We start from the raw sequence: 19,475 nt of genomic DNA, 5'->3' as shown, positions 1-19,475 counted from the left end.
TAGCACATTTATGGGAAATGCTGTTGGCATTGCTCCCTCTATCATGTAAAAGCAAAAGTCCTACAAAATCTAAAATGCCAGCAAGATGTCTAAATCTACTTAAAAAAAACAAAAAACAAAAAACAAAACAAACCCAGCTGCCTCAAAGGGTTTTAAAATTGGGCTTGAGTTATGGCTCAGCGATTAAGAGCATCAGCTGCTCTCCCAAAAGTCCTGAGTTCAAATCCCAGCAACCACATGGTGGTTCAAAACTATCTGTAATGGGTATTTGATGCCCTCTTCTGGCATGCATGTGTACATGCAGATAGAGTACTCAAATACATAAAATAAATAAATAGATCTTTTTGAAAAAAGGTTTTTAAATTATTTATTTATTATATATGTGTATTAGCCTGGGTTCTCTAATCCAGAGGACTTAAATATTTATATTTATTAATGAATATGTTAAATTATTTATTGAATACATATATATGTGTGTGTATTTATTTATTTATTTATTTATTTATTTATTAGAGTAGCTTACAGGTTGTAGTCCAGCTAATCCAACAATGGCTGTTTACCAACGAAAGGTCCAAGAATCCAGGAGTTGTTCGGTCCATGAGGCTGGATGACTCTGCTGGTCTTCAGTATACACTGGGAATCCCAAAATAGGCTCCAATGCCAGTGTCTTAGTTAGGGTTTTACTGCTGTTTTACTGCTCTTGTAAAGGCAAACATTTCGTTGGGGCTGGCTCACAGTTTCAGAGGTTCAGTCCATTACCATCATGACAGGAAGCATGGCAGCTTGCATGCTGCAGACGGAGCTGAGAGTCTTGATCCAAAGGCAGCAGGAGAGACTGCACTGGGTGGAGCTTAGGAGTCCTCAATGCCTGCTTACCCAATGATACACTTAGGCCACACCTAGTCCAACAAGGCCACACCTCCTAATAAGTGCCACTTCCTGTGGGCCAAGCATATTCAAACCAGTAGATGGGGTGGCTCAGATCAAAAGTGGATCTTCGGGGTTGGGGATTTAGCTCAATGGTAGAGCGCTTGCCTAGGAAGCGCAAGGCCCTGGGTTCGGTCCCCAGCTCCCCCAACTCCGAAAAAAAAAACCAAAAAAAAAAAAAAAAAAGTGGATCTTCCTCCTCAAATATCCAGATTATGGGTATTCCTATTTTAAATCCCTCGAAGGTTTAGCCAGCCATTGGGGTTTCTGTTCGTTCCCGATGTAGTCATGTTTGCAACCAGGGATGGGCATGGCAATATGTGTGTGGGAACCTCTGCCATGGAGTGTGAAGGTCAAAGGGCAACTTGCGGGTGTTCCCTTTTAACATGTGGGTCCCTGAGACGGACCTCAGGTCACCAGACTTGGCAGCAGGTACCTTTACTTGCTAAGCCATTTTGCTGGCCCCAGAAGTTCTTTTCGTTTCAGCTCCTAAAAGTTTCAACTTCAGTGACTTACCAAATTTCTGGTCCTTTTTTTTTTTTTTTTTTTTAAAGTCCATTTTTGCTTATCGGTTATTTGGAAATCGAACCCTTTTGTTTTGTTTTGTATTTGCTTTGGTTTTGTTTTTGACAGAGTTTCTCTGTGTAGTTCTGGCTGTCCTGGAACTCACTTTGTAGACCAGGCGGGCCTTGAACTCAGAATCTGCCTTGCCTCTTCCTCCTCAACTGCTGGGATTAAAAATGTACACAACTGCTTCCCAGTGAACCTGTCTTTGACATGCTAAGCCACCGGGGTTGGAATCTAGGGTATTGTGCAGCTAGCTGGTTTTCTGTTCGTGAACATTCAGCCCTACAGAGAAATTTGAATAGGATGTTGGTCCTATAAATAAATAAATATTGACATTTATTTATTTATTTATTTGGGTGCTTTATCTTTTTATACTATTTTTTTAAATTTATGTGAGTGTATGTGTATGTGCACAGTACACGGTGTGAAGGTAAAAAGAGACAACCCATGGGTGTTGGGTCTCACTTTTCACCATGTGAGTCCTAGGGATGGAAGACAAATCCTTCATGTTTGGAGGGAGGTAAGCGCCTCTACCGGCTAAGCAATCTCGACGGACTTGTCCTACTTGAGGGTGGCACCAAAACGAAGAGCAAAGCCCAACACACCCAGACGGAGGAGCAGGAGAAACTTGCCACTAGGGGCGCAGCATGCCGGGGTTTCTCTAATCGAACGCAGCGCCAGGGGGGCGGGAACAACCGTTGCCCCGCCCCCTCTATCTGCGGCGCCCTGTGATTGGAAGGAGAAACGATTACTATAGCAGTGCCGTTGGAGTGGGCGGAAGGAGAGGGCCGGCCAAAGGTGACGCTGTGGCTGTGGAGGTGCGGTGCTCCGCGGCGCTCCGGGCGGTGGATGGCGGCGGAATGGAGCGCGAGGGGAGCGGTGGTGGCGGCGGCTCAGCCGGGCTCCTGCAGCAGATCCTCAGCCTGAAGCTCGTGCCGCGGGTGGGCAACGGGACCCTGTGCCCCAACTCTACTTCGCTCTGCTCCTTCCCAGGTACGCCCCGCCCCGCGCCTGCGCACTGCGCACCTGTCGCCTGCCTCCTAGGGCGAGGCCGAGGCAGCCCCGGAATCGCGCTTGGGGCGACAGCTGCCCCATCCTAAGAGACTGCTCCGATATTTCCTCTGAGAACCTGAGTGCTGACCCTGTCCTCTGACTCTGTCCTACACCCATCTCCCCACCAGCTTGTCAGTGGAGGACTCACTTGCTCAAACCTGTTGCAGGTTCCTCCACCCGCACCTTGAAGAACTTAAGACACAACTTCTGAATTGCTCTTAGCTCCTACACGGCTTCGCTGCTTTCTTTCTGCCAGGAGGGCTTTTAAAGTTACAGTTACACCGTAGAACTGCTACAATTCCGAAAGGTGTGGGGAGGAGAATAATCCCCTGGATTCATTAATCAAGGCCTTCAGGGGAGGGCATGATTATTTGCTTTGGATTTTTTAAGGCAAGACGACAAGAAGCTGGGGGGTGCTGGGAGGGCATTAGGACACTGCAGCAAAGAGAAGCTGGCCCGGTGTCATTGTAAAAGAGGACGGTGGGGGGTTGGGGATTTAGCTCAGTGGTAGAGCGCTTGCCTAGGAAGCGCAAGGCCCTGGGTTCGATCCCCAGCTCCGAAAAAAAAAAAAAAAAAGAGGACGGTGGGATTGCTGACGGCAACCTTAAGCTAGACTAACCTGTGAGTCTCATCTACTGGGCAGCGACTGCCAGGCGCCTCTCGGTGGACACCTGGGACCTGCCTGTGTAGTAGCTGACAAGGTGATTATCCTTGTGTTTTGTGGCACCTGAAGGTGTTAGGTGTTAGCTTGTGATCCTGCCCACAAGGAGAGTCTGGAAGTTCAGATTGTTTTCAGAAGTATTAGTGTTACACCTGGCAGTGATTACAAGTAAGTAAATATATAAATAAACAAATCTGACAGTGATTACAAATAAATGCACACACACCCCATTCTGGAGACCCTCTCCAAAAGACGAAGGGTTCATACTTTCCTAGGATACAGTCTGTTCTCACTCATTTTCTTATATCTCTCCCAACGATTTGGGAAATTTCCAAACCTGAGAACGTGAAACACAGAATAGCAAGTGTCCGTATGCTTAGGTTGGGTGGTACAAAGTCACATAACCTGCTTAAAAGCTGAGGCTTATTAGGCAGTTGTGAGGCCATCATAGGTGGAGTTAGGCAAGCCTAGATGGCAAGCTACCTTAGACTATGGGGCCACGGTTGTATGGACTTGTGTTGATGGAAATCACATTTTGCAAGCAGGACTATTCTGGTTCTTGCTGTCTTTGTCACATCCATGTCCCTGTGTGTACACATCCCATTTTAACTTCCTGTACTGCAGAAGTCGAGACTCTTTATGATTCTTTCCTTCTTTTTTTTTTTTTTTTTTTTTTTTTCCGGAGCTGGGGACCGACCCAGGGGCCTTGCGCTTCTAGGCAGCGCTCTACCACTGAGCTAAATCCCAACCCCGACTCTTTATGATTCTTAAGCTCAAAACTTCTGAACCAGGGGCGCGTCCTGTCACAGCACCCCCAAATCACACCACTTCTTATAAAGCGATGTTACTTAAACAGGCCTGATTTAAATTTTTCTCCAGTTAACCAAATAGCTTTTTTCTTTAAAAATATTTATGTTAAATGTGTGCATGTGTTTGGGTGTATGTACCTGAGTTCAAGGGCCCACCGAGGCCAGAGGCGGGGAGTTACAGGTGGCCGAGCTGTCTGCCCTGGTTGCTGGGAATCAAACTTGGGTCCTCTGGAAGAGCAGCAGTAACTTACCTCCGAGCCATTTCTCCTTTGTGGTTTTTCATTTTGTTTCTGTTTTCATTTGGAGAGAGAAAGAGTTGTTTTACTAAGAAAGGAAAAAAGCAGATAGCCTGTGAGCTGAGAAAAGAGAAGCCTTCCTTAAGTCCAGCTGCTCCTCAAGAGTCAGATGTTACGGGGTGTGGAGCGCCACAAGCCTAACGCCTGCTGCACTCCGGAGTCAGAAACAATCAGATGTCTGTGACTTGGAAGCCAGCCTGGTCCACATAGTGTGTTCCGGGCCAGCCAGAGCGACACAATAATAGAACCACATATTGAATTCGGTTGTCCTGACTCTTAGGTCTCATTTACCCTAGAGCAGCTTGTTTACTTCAGCTTTTTGCTTTTCATTTCGATACTGACCCGGAGCTCGCTGGGAACTGAACTCGGGTCTTCTGGAAAAGCAGCAACTCCTAAGCCATCTCCCCAGACTCTCTCCCGAAGGTGCTAATCTACATTATGTATGGGGTTTTACTCCTGCTATGACTGTGAGACCTAGGGGTACCATTTACCAGGACTCAGTCCTTCATCAGGTCTTCTGGCCACTGTCGCTCCAGACTGGAGGTATAAACATGGATTGGATCACAACGTGCTAATCTCAAGGCTAATGCTGAACAGATAGCCCGTGACCCCAAGTTGACCAAAGTGCAGTAAGCACATCCCTTCCCGGCAGTGTCTCATCTTTATTTGGAATTCTGCTTACAATGGGTACTTGAAGTTTTCACGCTGCTTTGAGACACTCAGGCCCTCTTACTAGGAATCTCGTTCAGGGTCCTGAGCCTGATTCCCTTTCTATTTTGGTGCCACGGAAAAGGTTACTTGTACTTTACGCCAACTCACGGCAGATCATTGCCCTAAAATATTCTGTGGTTTCTCTGCACTAAAAAAGCTTTGATTTCTCTGCAATTGATTTTTTTTTTTAAAGATTTGTTCTTTAAAAACTTTTCAGATACACCAGAATTGGGCATTTTTTTGTGAGCCACCATGTGGTTGCTTAAAACTCAGGACCTCTGGAAGAGTACAGTTTGGGCCGAGCCATTTCCAGCAATTTTTGCAGACATCTAGGATTCTGCCAAATTCTCATTCTAACCTGCTCAGATCTCTCTTGCCATCTCTTTGTGTTTGTTTGTGTGAGACAAGGTCTCATTGGGTAGCTGAGGTAGCCAGAGAACCCGAGCCTTCCTGCTGCTACTGCTGAGATTCTAGGCCTGGCCACCGTGGTGTCTTCTAGTTGTCATTTGTCATCCTCTGAACATAGCATTTCACTAAACTAATGTCAAATTAAGCAAACCCAATAATATTTTGATCATGCTGTTGCTGGAGTCAAGAGTAGATCCAGGGCTGGAGAGATGGCTCAGAGGTTAAGAGCACTGACTGCTCTTCCAGAGGTCCTGAGTTCAATTCCCAGCAACTACATGGTGGCTCACAACCATCTGTAATGGGATCTGATGCCCTCCAGCCCAGGGCGGGTCTCTGTTAAAAGGGCCTTGATAGACAAAACAAAAGCCCTCCCATATGGATCACTCTTTCCATAGAGGCGTGGAGCAAAGGAAGGCTGCAATATCTGGTGTAAGAGACAGGAGAGAGGGCAGAGTAAGTGGCTGGAGTGTGTCAAGGGACAGAGTTGCTGTTTTCCATAAAGTGATCAGGTATGATGGATGGCACACACCTGTAGACACAGCCCTTGAGTGGCTGAGGATGGTTGTAAATTTGAGGCCAACCCTCCTGGGCTCAGGCCTGAAGTCAAGGCCAGCCTTGGCTATTGTTTGAAAAAAATACCCCCACCCTCATGGACTCAAACGTTTGAATGACTAGTCCCTGGTTGGTGGAGTTGTAGTAAGAAAGATAAGGAGATATGGCCTTATTGAAAGAGGTATGTCATTGGGGGTATGGGGGTGGGCTTTGAGGTTTCAAATGCCCACATCAGGCCCAGTCTCTCCTCCACCCGACCCACCCTTGGTACCTGTGGATCAGTTTTAGGCTCTTAGCTCTGGTACCTTGCCTGTCTGCTTCCTACTAGGGTGCTAATGGCCTCACCCCCAGAAATCAGTAACAAGCTTCAGTTAAATGCTTTCTCTTAGAAGAGTTGCCTTGGTCATGGTGTCTCTTCACAGCAATAGAACAATGACCAAGACAAGTAGAATCAGGAGAGAGGTGCCAGGCCACAGTTGGTTGCCCTGAGAGTAAGTCATTGTTAGAGCTGAGGTAACATGGATCTCCTGGCAGATTGGAGACAGTTGGCAAGCAAGGAGTATACCATTGACTGATGTAAACTGATGGGCCAGGAGCATCCAGGCAGCTTAGTTCCAGCAAGGAGCCACAGGAGTGGACAAGACTCTAGTCCTCAGGGGGACAGATGTGGTCTGCGTATAACACCAGCTTTACAAAGGTTCACCAGGAATAGGGGTTTACCCAGCTGTTTGACCTGGAGCAGAAGGTTGGAGAAGAACCAGTTGAAAGGATGAGTGCTGGCTTGCCCGGCACTCCCATTCCTATTCTTTTAGACTGGAGTTGTTCTTGGGAGTAGGACAACCCAGTTTGGGGGTTAAAGGCAGAGAGCTGGTCATCAGCAAGCCCTTTTATTTTTTTGTTTCTTTCTTAAGATTTATTTATTTTATGTATATGAGTACACTGTAGCTGTCTTCAGACACATCAGAAGAGGGCATCAGGTCCCATTACAGATGGTTGTGAGCTACTGTGTGGTTGCTGGGATTTGAACTTAGGACCTCTGGATCTTAGGTGCTCTTAACCTCTGAGCCACCTCTCCAGCCCTCAAGCCCTTTTGTTAATTCAGTATCATCTGGAGGACACAGCTCTCCACGTGACTGCTCTTCCTTCGTGTGGAAGCTCTGTGTGTATGTACATGTATGTTTCTCCACTCAAGATTGAACCCAGGGCTTTGATACCAGGACCAGAGTTTGACTCTCCAATACTGTGTGAGCATGGTGGCCAATTTGTAGTCCTGGCATCTGGGAGGTGAAGAAGGAATCCTCAGAACAAGCCGGCTAGCTAGACTGGCTGAATTGGTGAGGTTTGCATTCAAGTGAGAGGCTCTGCCTCCAAATATGAGGAAGAGAACAATCAAAGAGACACCCAGTACACTTGTGATCTTGTGATCACACACACACACACACACACACACACACATACAGACACACACACACACACACACACACACACACACACACACACACACCCCAGAGAGAGAGAGAGAGACAGAGAGAGACAGACAGAGAGGGGGAGAGGAAAAAGTAAAAAAGAAGGCCTCACAGATGGGCCCTGTCAGTCTTGGACTTCCCAGTTCACAGAACCTTGAGCTAAAAGGTTGTGTTACAGCAGCAGGAAACCAACAATACAGCTGCCGAGGACGTCCCAGCCGATACTGCGCTTGGTTTGAAGCAGTGAACAAGGACATGCTGAAAGACAGAGAAACATTTTTGGCCGTGTGTTGAGCCAGGGAAATGAAAAGAACTCTACATCGATCAATAAATAGCTATTAAACAGTTGGCAAATTAAGGTGCAGTAGATTAAAAAGAAATCACTTACTTTTTTTTAAGTGTTTTGTAGATCTAAGTTTGTGATAGCTTTTAAAGTCTATAATTATCCTGAGAGCATTTTTATAAACTACTCATTTAATGTAATAAAGCCTTCTTCCCCTCTCAGAGTGTCATAAGTAGTACTATATGTGGGCACAGAAATAGCCAACACATAGGGCTCGGGTGGTGGTGGTGGGTAGGCGAGATTTGGGGGTTGGGGCAATAGGTGGGTTGGTTTGTCCCTGTGTGCTGTGCTCTACAAATCAGAATGGTGCCAATAGGATCCTGGTGGCTCTCCTTGGGTAGGTGTTATACTTCAGGGGCATGAGTGAGTGGGTGTTTGTTATAGCCAGGCTGGTGTAACAAAATTCCACAGGCTAGACCATTGAAACGGTTGTTTCCTCAGTTCTGGAGGCTGCAAGTCAGATCTGGGTGCTAACTAGCAGTCGGGTAAGGTGAGGACTTCCTGCCTCTCCTGGAACTGTCTTGTTACTGTGTCTACACGTCCTATAAATGAGTTTAAATAAGTCCTGCTGTATTTAGCCTGTGAGTAGAAGTTTTTGAACTCTTTAAAAACTCAACAGAACTTAGCATGGTGGCAGATGCCTATAAACTCAAGGAAGGCAAGAAGATCAGAGTTCAAGGCCAGCCTCACCTGCATACTGGGTGTGAGGCTATTGTGGGCCACATGATGAGACCGTGTCTCACAATAACAAAAACAAGGTGCTGGAGAGGAGGCTCATAGGTTAAGAGCACTTGCTGCTCTTGCAGAGGACCCAGGTTCAGCCCCCAGCACCCAGCTGGTGGCTCACAACCATCTGTAACTCCAGGTCTAGGAGATTCAAAGTCCTCTTCTGACCCCTATGGGTATCAAACGTGAACATACATACATACATACATACATACATACAGACAGACAGACAGACAGACAGGCAAAACACACATGTAGTAAAATGAATAAATGTAATAAAAAAAAGATTTCTCTACCCAGAAAAACAAAACAAAAATGCCAACAGCAAAACCCACTAGAGAACTTCATGCTGACAAAAATGGGAAAAACGGGTAGAGGGGCTGGGACTGGGCCCCGTGGCAGTGCCTCACTGGGAAGGCTGGTGACTCCAGCTTTGCCTTTCTCTTCCCTCCCAGAGATGTGGTATGGTGTGTTCCTGTGGGCACTGATGTCTTCTGTGTTCTTTCATGTCCCTGCTGGACTGCTGGCCCTCTTCACCCTCAGACATCACAAATATGGTAGGTTCATGTCTGTAAGCATCCTGTTGATGGGCATCGTGGGACCAATTACTGCTGGAATCTTGACAAGTATGTTAGACATTAAAATACCAGTCAAAAACTTGTGATGTGGGTAGTCACCTAGCTTTAGGACTCATTTTAGAAATTGGGATGTGGGCGGTGGGAGGGGCTGGGAATTTAGCTCCACGGTAGAATGCTTGCATAACAAGCATAAAGCCCTGGGTTTGGTTTCTAGCATTGAGAATGGGAAAATGTGTGTGTGTGTGTGTGTGTGTGTGTGTGTGTATGTGTGTCTGTGTCTATGTCTGTGTGTGTGTATATGTTCATGAACACACACGCAAAATGAATTTTTTCTTTTTCTTTAAGGTTTATTTATTTATTATATAATAAGTACACTGTAGCTGTCTTCAGACACACCAGAAGAGGGCATCAGATCTCATTATAGATGGTTGTGAGCCACCGTGTGGCTGCTGGGATTTGAACTCAGGACCTCTGGAAGAACAGTCAGTGCTCTTAACCACTGAGCCATCTTTCCAGCACCCACACAATGAGTTTTATTAGCTTTCAAGTGTGGATCTTATTTTTTAATGTATTCCTTTATTGGATTTTATTTTGTTTTTTTAACTCTCGAGTCCCTTTAGCTGGCCAATCTCTTTGGCCTTCCAAGTCAGATTTGAAACCTTTTGCGATGGGCCCCTAGCAGAGCACAAGCAGTTCCCTTTGGAAGGCTCGGCACCCCCTGCCCAGTTTCCCTGACCCGGGCTTTGCAGAGCGGTTCACTGATTGCTTCTACTCTTTCGGGTGTGGCTCCTTTAGGGATGGAGAATGATTCTGTTTGGGAAGATAATTGAGGCGTGTAAAGTGGCGAAGCTGACATAGCATGTCTGAGGCCTGGGTTTGACCCCAGCACCACACAAAGGAAGTAAAGTGTCGGATTGGTATTTTTAAATTCCCAGACTTCCTGACTGGAGACTGGAATAACATGGAAATTACAAACTATTTTTAACCTGCTTTTTTTTTTTTTTTTTTTTTTTTTTTGTCTTTGTCTTGTTCCATGTCCCTGACACAGCTAGAGGAATGAAAAATGATAAATCATTTTACAGTTTATACTTACACAGAAGCATGTGTATTTATTTTCTAGAAATAGGAGCAAAATAAAATGAAAATAGAAACCATTATGTGCGTTAGCAGTCACAGGTCGTATTTTGGTGTGGTTTATGTTCATTGGTGTTTTTCCTGCCTGTATGTCTATGTGAGGGTGTCAGGTATTGGAGTTGCAGACAGTTGTGAGCGCCTTGTGGTTGCTGGGACTTGAACTCAGGACCTCTGGAAGAGCAGTTGGGGCTCTTAACCACTAAGCCACCTCTCTAGCCTCAGCTATTTAAAAAAAAAAAAAATATATATATATATATATGTGTGTGTGTGTGTGTATATATATATATTTATATATATATAACACATTTATATTGTAAAAATGTAATATATAACATAACACATTTATATTATAAAAATATAATATATAATCATAAATATATTTGTAAAACATAGGAATGTAAATTCCTAATTTGTTGCCTTATTTATTTTTACTATAAATTTAAACCCTGAACTTTGAATAGAAACGTGTTTGATTTCTTTGGCTGGCTTTGTTTCTTCCTTTCCCTCCTTCCCTTCTTTCCTTCCTTCTTCCTTCCTTCCTTCCTTCCTTCCTTCCTATGCTGTATGTCGTTTCTCTGTGTGCTGTGTCACTGAATGCTGCAGTGTCTGCGTGGCCATTCTGGCCCCTGAGACCCCGCCCTTGAACGCTGAGGGCTGAGAGGTCTGCATGCGGAGGACCTGGTGCCATCGCTGGCACACAGTAGCTGAGCACGAGCTCATTTGTGTTCCAAGGCTCTCCAGTAGTGTTTCCTTTTCCTGCTCTCTCGGATTTTCCTTTCTTTTCTCCTCATTCATATCTCACGGGAGGGCCCAGGTCAGGTTCCTCAGGCTTCTTTCTTTTCTCTAAGAAAGCTTAGTTATGGAGGCCCCATGAGACTTGTGCTCTGACACCTTGGTGACATTGATGGCCGCTGGAGGCAAAGTCAAATATCTAACGCCGTTTGCTTGCTTGTTCAAAGCACGGTAATAGTATCTCATGTCACAGTTTAAGATTGTGTAGCCTTGGGGCTGAGGATTTAGCTCAGTGGTAGGGCGCTTACCTAAGAAGCGCAAGGCCCTGGGTTCGGTCCCCAGCTCCGAAAAAAAGAACCAAAAAAAAAAAAAAAAAGATTGTGTAGCCTTCCTTTACTTTGAGGTGAGAATGGAACCCACAGCCTTGTATACCGGAAGCACGTGCTTTGTCACTGAGCCACACCCTCTGTCTACCTGAGTGTCTGTGACTCTCAGATGGATAGCTGGGTCAACATAGGTCTGGGTGTAGAAGATGAGATGGGGTGTCTGGGTTGGCACCAGTGTTTCTGCTCAAGCTAAGAGAGTCCAAATCTAAATGCTGACTTGGCAAACCGCATAAAGAAAGTTAGCATGGTCATCAGAAAGGACAGAGCACAAAACATTTTGTTCATAATTAAATAATAAAAAGTCTATCTCTGGGGGCTGGAGAGATGGCTCAGCAGTTAAGAGCACTGACTTTTCTTCCAGAGGTTCTGAGTTCAAATCTCAGCAACCACATGGTGGCTCACAACCATCTGTAATGGGATCTGATGCCCTCTTCTGGTGTGTCTGACAGCTACAGTGTTACTCATATAAATATAATAAATAAACTTTTTTTTTAAAGTGTATCTCTGGACAGGGAAATTTTAAATCTTGGTTTTGTGATGTCGTTAGTCTCAGGTTTTGTTCACTAATTACATTTTTTTCTCTTTCAACACGCTTGAATTGAACCAGGTGCAGCAATTGCTGGGGTCTACCGAGCAGCAGGGAAGGAGATGATCCCCTTTGAAGCCCTCACCCTGGGCACCGGGCAGACCTTCTGTGTCGTGGTAGTCTCTTTCTTACGGGTTTTAGCTACTCTATAGCATACGCTCTTTGACTGTGATGTCATCCCTGAGTTTTAGACTCCTCAAAAGGAGTGGACAGTGTCATGGTCTCTTCATCCCTCAAATGGAAGCCACTAGGAGGCCTGAGAGTGTGAAGACCACCACAGCCCTTTCTTCTAGTCGGAGCTCCAGAAATTGAAGACCCCTGTGGACACCCACCATTCTCAGCCAAAACAAGTTCCTTGGCTTTCCTTCTTTTGTGGCACCTTAAGGAGATGTACAGGCACACGCCATCACCTAAGCCAGCGATGCCTGGGAGTCGCCATCCTTCCTTTGCAAAGATGTATCATCGTTTCCCGGCAACGGTGGAGAATGCTGCTGATTTCTGGGGGGCAGGCCGCACTGTGCGGAAGGCTTAGCGGTCCTGGCCGTAAAGCCACACTGGTTTGGGTTGGTTCAGAACAAACTGGTGGAATGTAACGGGCAGAGAGCTGAAGTAGAGTTCAAAGCAACAGCTTTGGTTCCGCTCTCCAAAGTAGGTGACCACTGAGAATGTGACTTGTCATGGGTAACTGTCTTGACCTCTGATTATTTAATATATTTCCAGAGATGTGAATTTTTCATTTGATCAAAATAAGCTAGCTAATTGAGGTTTGGGTTTTTATCGTCGTTGTTTTGTTTTGTTTTGTTTTTTAAGACATGACGTCTCGCTTTGTGGCCCAGGCTGATCCAAACTCCTGGGTTCAAGGCGTCCTCCTGCCTCAGCCTCCTGAGTAGCTGGGACAGTAGGCATCACTGTCATGCCTAATTGAGGTTCTTTTTCCCAAAGAATGTTCATGATACTTTGTCATCTTTAACACTCCCCATTTTACTTACCGTCCCTGAAAACACTCAGACTTTCTTAAGTGGTTTGACTTGAACTTCACAGCCGGGTCGGTTAGGGTGCACTTCGGACCCTCAGGCACAGATGAGAAGATACTTGCAGGATTCTGCTGGAGTCTGTCGTGGTGGTTTCTGTTGATTTGCTGAGTCTGTGCTCCCGCAGTGTTGCTGAAGGAGTTAACGGGTATTGGATTTCCCCTTACTGTGTTTACCTAGCAGTGGCTCCTTGGCCCGCTCTTGCAGTGTTTGAGTATCCACTCCCAAAAAGTGCCTAAACCATCCTCTTCAGACACTATCTTATTTTTCTTCAAGAGAATTTGTATCCTTAAAGAGCAGTAGTAGTAGTAGTTTTTTAAACGCGATTTTAGCTATTTTAATTTTTAAACTCTATTGCCTAACTTGGTTTTTCCTTAAAAGGGCCTCCAAACTGTGACCTTCAGAAGGGAAAGTTGGTGCAGAACTTAAAGCACCTTTCATCTTTTCAATGGTTTTATATAAACTGCAAAAAAATACAACAGCCCTGTTGTTACCTGCTTTCAAAGTAGCTTCTGGTCATTAACTGACATTTTTTAAAGAAAATTTTCATTGTGAGATTAAGGCTCAAAACCTATGAGGAAATAAATTTATCTTAAAGCAATACGCTCTCAGCTTCTGGTTAACTAGTAGCCAGGAGGGGCTGGCAGGATCGTTCAGCACGAACGGTTCTCAGGATCCACGTGGTGGAAGGAGAGAGCCAACTCCTGCCTTTGTCTCTGCTGTCCACATGCTGTTCGCATACACAGGAAAATAAATAAATGTGACTAGAATTTCTTTTTAAGTAGCCAAGAGGACCTCTGTGGGCACTTGCACCTGTATACACATACTTCTAGTCCCCATGTACACATGATTTTAAAATTTGATAAAATAGCCAGGCGGATCAATTTGCCCCATAATGGCATCAGGGGAAGTTGCAGGGATGGCTCCCAAAATAATTGGCTCTTTCTTTTGGCCACCACTTCAAAACTACAGTGACTCATCGAATTGGTGGGCAACTAAAATGCAATGAATGGCTCTTCATATTCCCCAGCAAAAAGTGCAAATCTTTCCTCCAACAAAAGATTTCCATTTTCAGTCTGAGGGACTTTGAATCTGGAAAACATCCTTTCAGCCGGAGAAACTGGAATATGGTACCCGGCCTTGTGGGAGCTGGTGGCATCACTAGAAGGCTGCCCTGTATTACCAAGCAGCCTTGGGGATGTAATTTTATACCTTAAGCACATAGGTGAGTTGGTGGTTGGCTGTTCCCCTGAAAACATAACTCGTGAACATATTCATCCATGATTAGAATGTTAGGTTATTTGTATTTACAACCAAGACATAAAAGTTAGGGTGTTTTTGTTTCCATACATTTCATCAGCTTTAAAAACAAACACTTGAAATGTATCTCCAGATTACATCTATCCCAATGTGTGTGAAGCATCCTTTTTTTCCTGGTTTTTCCAGACAGGGTTTCTCTGTGTAATAGCCTTTGCTGTCCTGGACCCACATTGTGGACCAGGCTGGCTGACCTCGAACTCACACAGATCCACTTGCCTCTGCCTCCCAAGTATGCGTGCACCACCAAGTGGACTGTGTGAAGCATTCTTTTGTGGATGAATGTACATGGATTCTATAGACTGAGCTCTGTGGCTTGACGTGTTTTCATTTCAATGCTAAAGAGTGCATTCCACTTGGATCTCTGTTTCTCTTCCTCCCCTTGTCTCAAACTCCAGTTATTTGCCACGGTTTCTGTTAAACACATCACCTTGAGGGATTCCTCCCTGAAAGGACGTTCTTGTCTCTGATTCCTGCATGTTTCCCCCTCTCATCCTCTCTTAAGTCCTGAGATAAGAAAGCAACCTGCGGGGTTGGGGATTTAGCTCAGTGGTAGAGTGCTTGCCTAGCAAGCAAGGCCTGAGTTCGGTCCCCAGCTCCGGAAAAAAAACAAAAAAAAAAAAAAAAAAAAAAAGAAATCTAAAGAAAGCAACCCCCAACCAAAAAGCTAATCTCTTGATGCCTTAGTAAACTTCCTCTGCACCCAGATACCACTTAGGAGAGGCTGGGAGTCTCGAGCAGCAGTTCATGCAAGTAATGGCGTCCTTCCTGTGTCCTTTAGGTTTTTAAATCGTATGTTGGCTTTTGATTCCAATGTCTTTTGTTTCCCTTAAGTTATTGCAACAGTGCAGGACATGCCAACCTTCCCTAAGGAACTCTTTCCTGGAATGTGAAGCCCGGTACCATTCACGGTCCACGAGCAGAAGGTTTTGTGAACTTGTATTTCTTTCTTGTGTAACTGTGTAAGGCTGGTTATGACCAAAATCGGTTTAACTTTTTATATTAGATTATTGCACTCAACCGCTATAGTCAAAATGATCAAATCTTTGTACATTAGAGATTTATTTAAATATTATTTTTCTACTGATATTTCTAATGCTAGTATAAATGTTTATTATCAATAAAGAATTACTTTGGATTCTTTGAGTTGGGATCGCAATTTTTTTGTTTTTTTAGATTTCATTTCAGGCAGTGTCTTGCTATGTGTACCTGGCTAGCCTCCAACTCTTCATGAAGCCCAGGCTGGCCTTGAATTTGTGGCAGTCTTCCCATCTCTGCTTCCGAAGCACTGAGATTACAGGCACACCACCACAGTTGGCTCTGGAGTTGTTTGTTTTCTCTTTTTTCTTTCCTTTCTCCCACCTACCACCACCACCACCACCACCACCTCCTCCTCCTCTTCCTCTTCTTCTTCAATTTGTTTTTCTCTAATTATTTATTTGTATGGACAAGACCTACTATGCAGCCATGGCTGGCCTAAAACTTGTTTAAGGCTGTTCTGGAACTGTGATCTGCTGGCCTTAGCCTCCAAAGTACTAGCATTAAAGGCACTTGCTACTGTGCCTGGATTCCTTTTCCCCCCACCCTCACTTTTAATTTATTTACTGGTGGGAGCATGGGCATGTGCTTGTCATGGCCTGTAATAGAGGTTAGAAGACAGCCCTTTTTAACCACTGAGCCATCGTGCCAAGCCCTGGAATTGTGTTTCTATTGCAAGCTTTTATAGTAAAATTCTACATGTTTAACTGTATTTCTCTTACGTTCACCTTCATAATAATTTATAACTAAATTATTTTTCAGAAAGTGTGGTGAGACTGTGCTTAAAGGTAACATCACTCATTAACTACTGATGAGGTCATTTGTTCATAGCCTGGAGAGATGGCTCAGTGGGCCAGCATTAGGACCAGAGCTCAGATCCCCAGCACCCACAGTAAAAGCTAAACAGGCATGGGGAGGACCTGCCTGTAATTCTAGAACTCAGGGATCCCTGAAGGTTTGCCGAGAGACCCCCCACCTCACTAAATATAACATGAGGAAGACAAGTAATGCTAACTTCTGCCCCAACATGCATGTATGCCGACACACACACTAGAACATACATGTACACAATGCATGTCCCCACCAGTGGGGACCCAGTTATTCAGGGTCCCGAAGAGGCTTTCTACCTGTGGGCCAAAAGGGGGTGAGGAGAAGAAGGAGACCAAGCAAAAGTTCTGTTGTCAAGGTCTCGTTTATTGGGATGAATGTTACAGCTTTTAAGGCTTTCAGGTAGGGGGAGTGACCTTTGTGAAACATGAAGGAGGGGGAGATGAGGGTATAGGCAGTGATAGCTGGAGGCAAAGAAGTCAGGCGATGAGGTCAGGTGGTGGAGACACCGGGTGTTGACTCAGGAGATAACTGATTTTTGCTTAGGCTGAAGCATCCCGTGAATGTTATCTTCCTGTGCCGTAATTCATGGGAGAGGCTCTTAGAGGAGTATGTGTGGCCAAGAGTCACGTAGCCACTTTGAGCTATACAGTCACAAAATGGCCAGGCCCGAATCCAATATGGCTCCCTTCAAACACATGTGGAAAAAAAGCTTTTATATGATCCTACACTAAGATGTCTGAGTAATATACAAATAATTTGCAATTTCAATGATCTACTGGAAGAACTCCACAGATTTCTATAATTTAATGTCCTCAGTGACCAATATGCCTCCTTGTTTTCAGCAAGTTTGATCACCCAGTTTGGGGTAACTTTTCCATTCTTTTGTCTTGTAAAAAAAATTTTCTTTTTGAGACAGGGTCTCACTGTTTTGTCTGGCTGTCCTTGAACTCACTGTACAGACCAGGCTAGTCTCAGACTCAGAGATCTGCCTGCCTCTGCTGAGATTAAAGTTGTGCACCACCACACTCAGATGTAATGGGTTTTTTTTTTTAAGATTTATTCATTTTATTTATTTTGTTTTTGTTTTTGTTTTTTCGGAGCTGGGGACCGAACCCAGGGCCTTGCGCTTGCTAGGCAAGTGCTCTACCGCTGAGCTAAATCCCCAACCCCTCATTTTATTTATATGAGTACACTATAGCTGTCTTCAGACACCAGAACAAGGTATTGGATCCCATTATGGATGGTTGTGAGCCACCATGTGGTTGCTGGGAATTGAACTCGGTACCTCTGGAAGAGCAGCCAGTATTCTTTTTTTTTTTTTTTTTTTTTTTTTTTTGGTTTTTTTTTTTCGGAGTTGGGGACTCCTTGCGCTCGCTTAGAACCGCTGAGCTAAATCCCCAACCCCAGCAGCCAGTATTCTTAACCATTGAGCCATCTCTCCAGCCCCCAGATGTAATGTTTCTAAGCAATACATCTGTGTACAGTAAGTGCATGAATGTTGACGTACAGCTTGGTAATTTTTTACATACGTGTGCACATGTGTGACTTACTGGTCAGATCAAGAGACATGTCTGCCATCCTGGAAGGACACTGAGCATCACGTGTGGGCCATCAGGGTTCAGCCAGAAGTCCCCATGCTTGTGTGGACCTGAGACTTAATGAAAAGAGCTTTCAGCTTCCCTAACAGTCACAACCCACACTTGAAAGTGGAGACTGGGAGAGGAAGAGCTAAAGGTGCTGAGTCTGGCAGGATGATCCCTTAAATTATTGCCAAGACCACAGTGAACCAAGCACCTTACAAGCTGGAGGCTTAGCACCAATCTAACTGCATTGCCCATGAGTAGAGGGACCCTTGTCGCCTGGCTCTAGCCTATTTTTTGTCCTGCTGGATGATGACCTGATGCTGCCGTATTTAGTTGTATTTTTAAAGAGATGCTGAGACTCTAGACTGTTTGAAACCCATCCATTTTTAAGTGTTGACCCTTTTCTTTTTTAATCTTTTTAATTTTTGTTGCTAGAGATCAAACCCAGAGCCTTGGAGCTACGCAGTTGAATGTAGAATGCCCCTAGGTGGACCAGTGCATGTTTTAGAGCCTTAGAGGACCTGCCAAGCACCACTTTACAAAAGCATCTGAAAGTCAGTTGGGGAGGTGGCTTAGTTGGTAAAACACTTGCTGTGTAAGCACAGGGACCCAAATTCAGATCTCCAGCACCCATGCAGATGCTGGGCAGGTGTGGAGCTCCCTCTCTGTAACCCTACCCAGTGCTCAGGAGATGGAGGGGGTTTCAGGGTAGGGTAGCTAACTGCGTGCAAGTCCGAGAGACCCTGTCCAAAATAGGATTCGAAGGGGTTGGGGATTTAGCTCAGTGGTAGAGCGCTTGCCCAGCAAGCGCAAGGCCCTGGGTTTGGTCCTCAGCTCGGGGGGGGGGGGCAAGGAAAACATCCAATACCAACTTCTAGTCTTCACAAGCACACACAAACACTCATACCTGCACACCCACACGTATGTGTATACGTGAACATGATGATATATACACTTCCCTTCCCCACTAAATAGTGAGACGTGGTGACTCCGGTCGGTGATCTCAGCACTCTGAGCCTTTGGCAGGAGTATTGTTACAAATTAGGCCAATCTGCTCTGCAGAGGCCCTTCCTTTGGAGAAAAAAAAAGACGTTATTACTTGACACTGTGCAGTGGTTCTCGTACTGGCTGGGGATTTTACTCTCATGCAGTGTTAGAAGAAGTCGGGGAGGATTGCTGGCAAACTTCATTTCTTCTTTGGAGATTCCTCTGGGATGGGCTACACCCTATTGGTCACAGGAGTGGGGGCGGGGTTTGTAATGTCCAAGGAAAGGAAGACCAAGAATAATGAAATTCAAAAGACTAGGTTTAGATTCTGCTAATAGTCGATTACTTTCAGATCAGAAGAGTCTGCTTTTAGGACCAGCAAAATGGCTCAGTGGATAAACTGCCACCAAGCCTGATGACCTGAGTTCATTCCCCCCGGGGCCTGCGAAGCGGAAGGAGAGAACAGAGCCCACATGTTCATGATGCAAGCGCAGGCAAGGCGGCGCACACACGCCAAATAAGTTTTAAACCCAGTGGTGGCCAGACATCTTTAATCCCAGCACTCTGGAGGCTGAGGAAGTTAGATCTCTGTGAGTTCCAGGCTAGCCCGGTCAGAGTTCTAGGACAGCAAGGGCTACACAGAGAAACCATATCTCAAAACAAAACAGAACAAAAAGTGCTTAAAGAGAAATGTCTGTTTTAAGGAATCATAGGCCTGAATATAAGAATGAAAATTCTGATCCTAAAAGGATA

At 45.1% G+C, this 19,475-nt stretch overlaps 1 protein-coding gene across 2 annotated transcripts; it reads left to right on the top strand.

The window, feature by feature from the left end:
* The first annotated feature begins 2,272 nt into the window (after positions 1–2,272).
* Tmem170a (transmembrane protein 170A) lies at positions 2,273–14,890 on the top strand. 2 transcript variants are annotated; one of them, XM_032887922.1, is made up of 3 exons: positions 2,273–2,487; positions 8,975–9,076; positions 11,957–14,890. In XM_032887922.1, the coding sequence occupies exons 1-3, from the start codon at positions 2,355–2,357 to the stop codon at positions 12,085–12,087; spliced, it is 366 nt and encodes a 121-aa protein (XP_032743813.1). In that variant the 5' UTR covers positions 2,273–2,354; the 3' UTR covers positions 12,088–14,890. The 2 variants fall into 2 exon arrangements, with proteins under 2 accessions (XP_032743813.1, XP_032743812.1); XM_032887921.1 differs by having other exon boundaries at positions 8,975–9,145; positions 11,957–14,402.
* The last annotated feature ends 4,585 nt before the right edge of the window (positions 14,891–19,475 follow it).

This window comes from Rattus rattus, chromosome 17 (assembly GCF_011064425.1).
Source record: "Rattus rattus isolate New Zealand chromosome 17, Rrattus_CSIRO_v1, whole genome shotgun sequence".
NCBI lineage: Eukaryota > Metazoa > Chordata > Mammalia > Rodentia > Muridae > Rattus > Rattus rattus.
This window is presented reverse-complemented; position numbering and strand designations above follow the sequence as displayed.

Bases quoted from the DNA above. Each gene is read 5' to 3' on its own strand.
- Tmem170a (XM_032887921.1), top strand. From the start codon at position 2,355: ATGGAGCGCGAGGGGAGCGGTGGTGGCGGCGGCTCAGCCGGGCTCCTG. The intron at 2,488-8,974 runs GTACGCCCCGCC...CTTCCCTCCCAG, and splicing joins TTCGCTCTGCTCCTTCCCAG to AGATGTGGTATGGTGTGTTC. The intron at 9,146-11,956 runs GTATGTTAGACA...GAATTGAACCAG, and splicing joins TACTGCTGGAATCTTGACAA to GTGCAGCAATTGCTGGGGTC.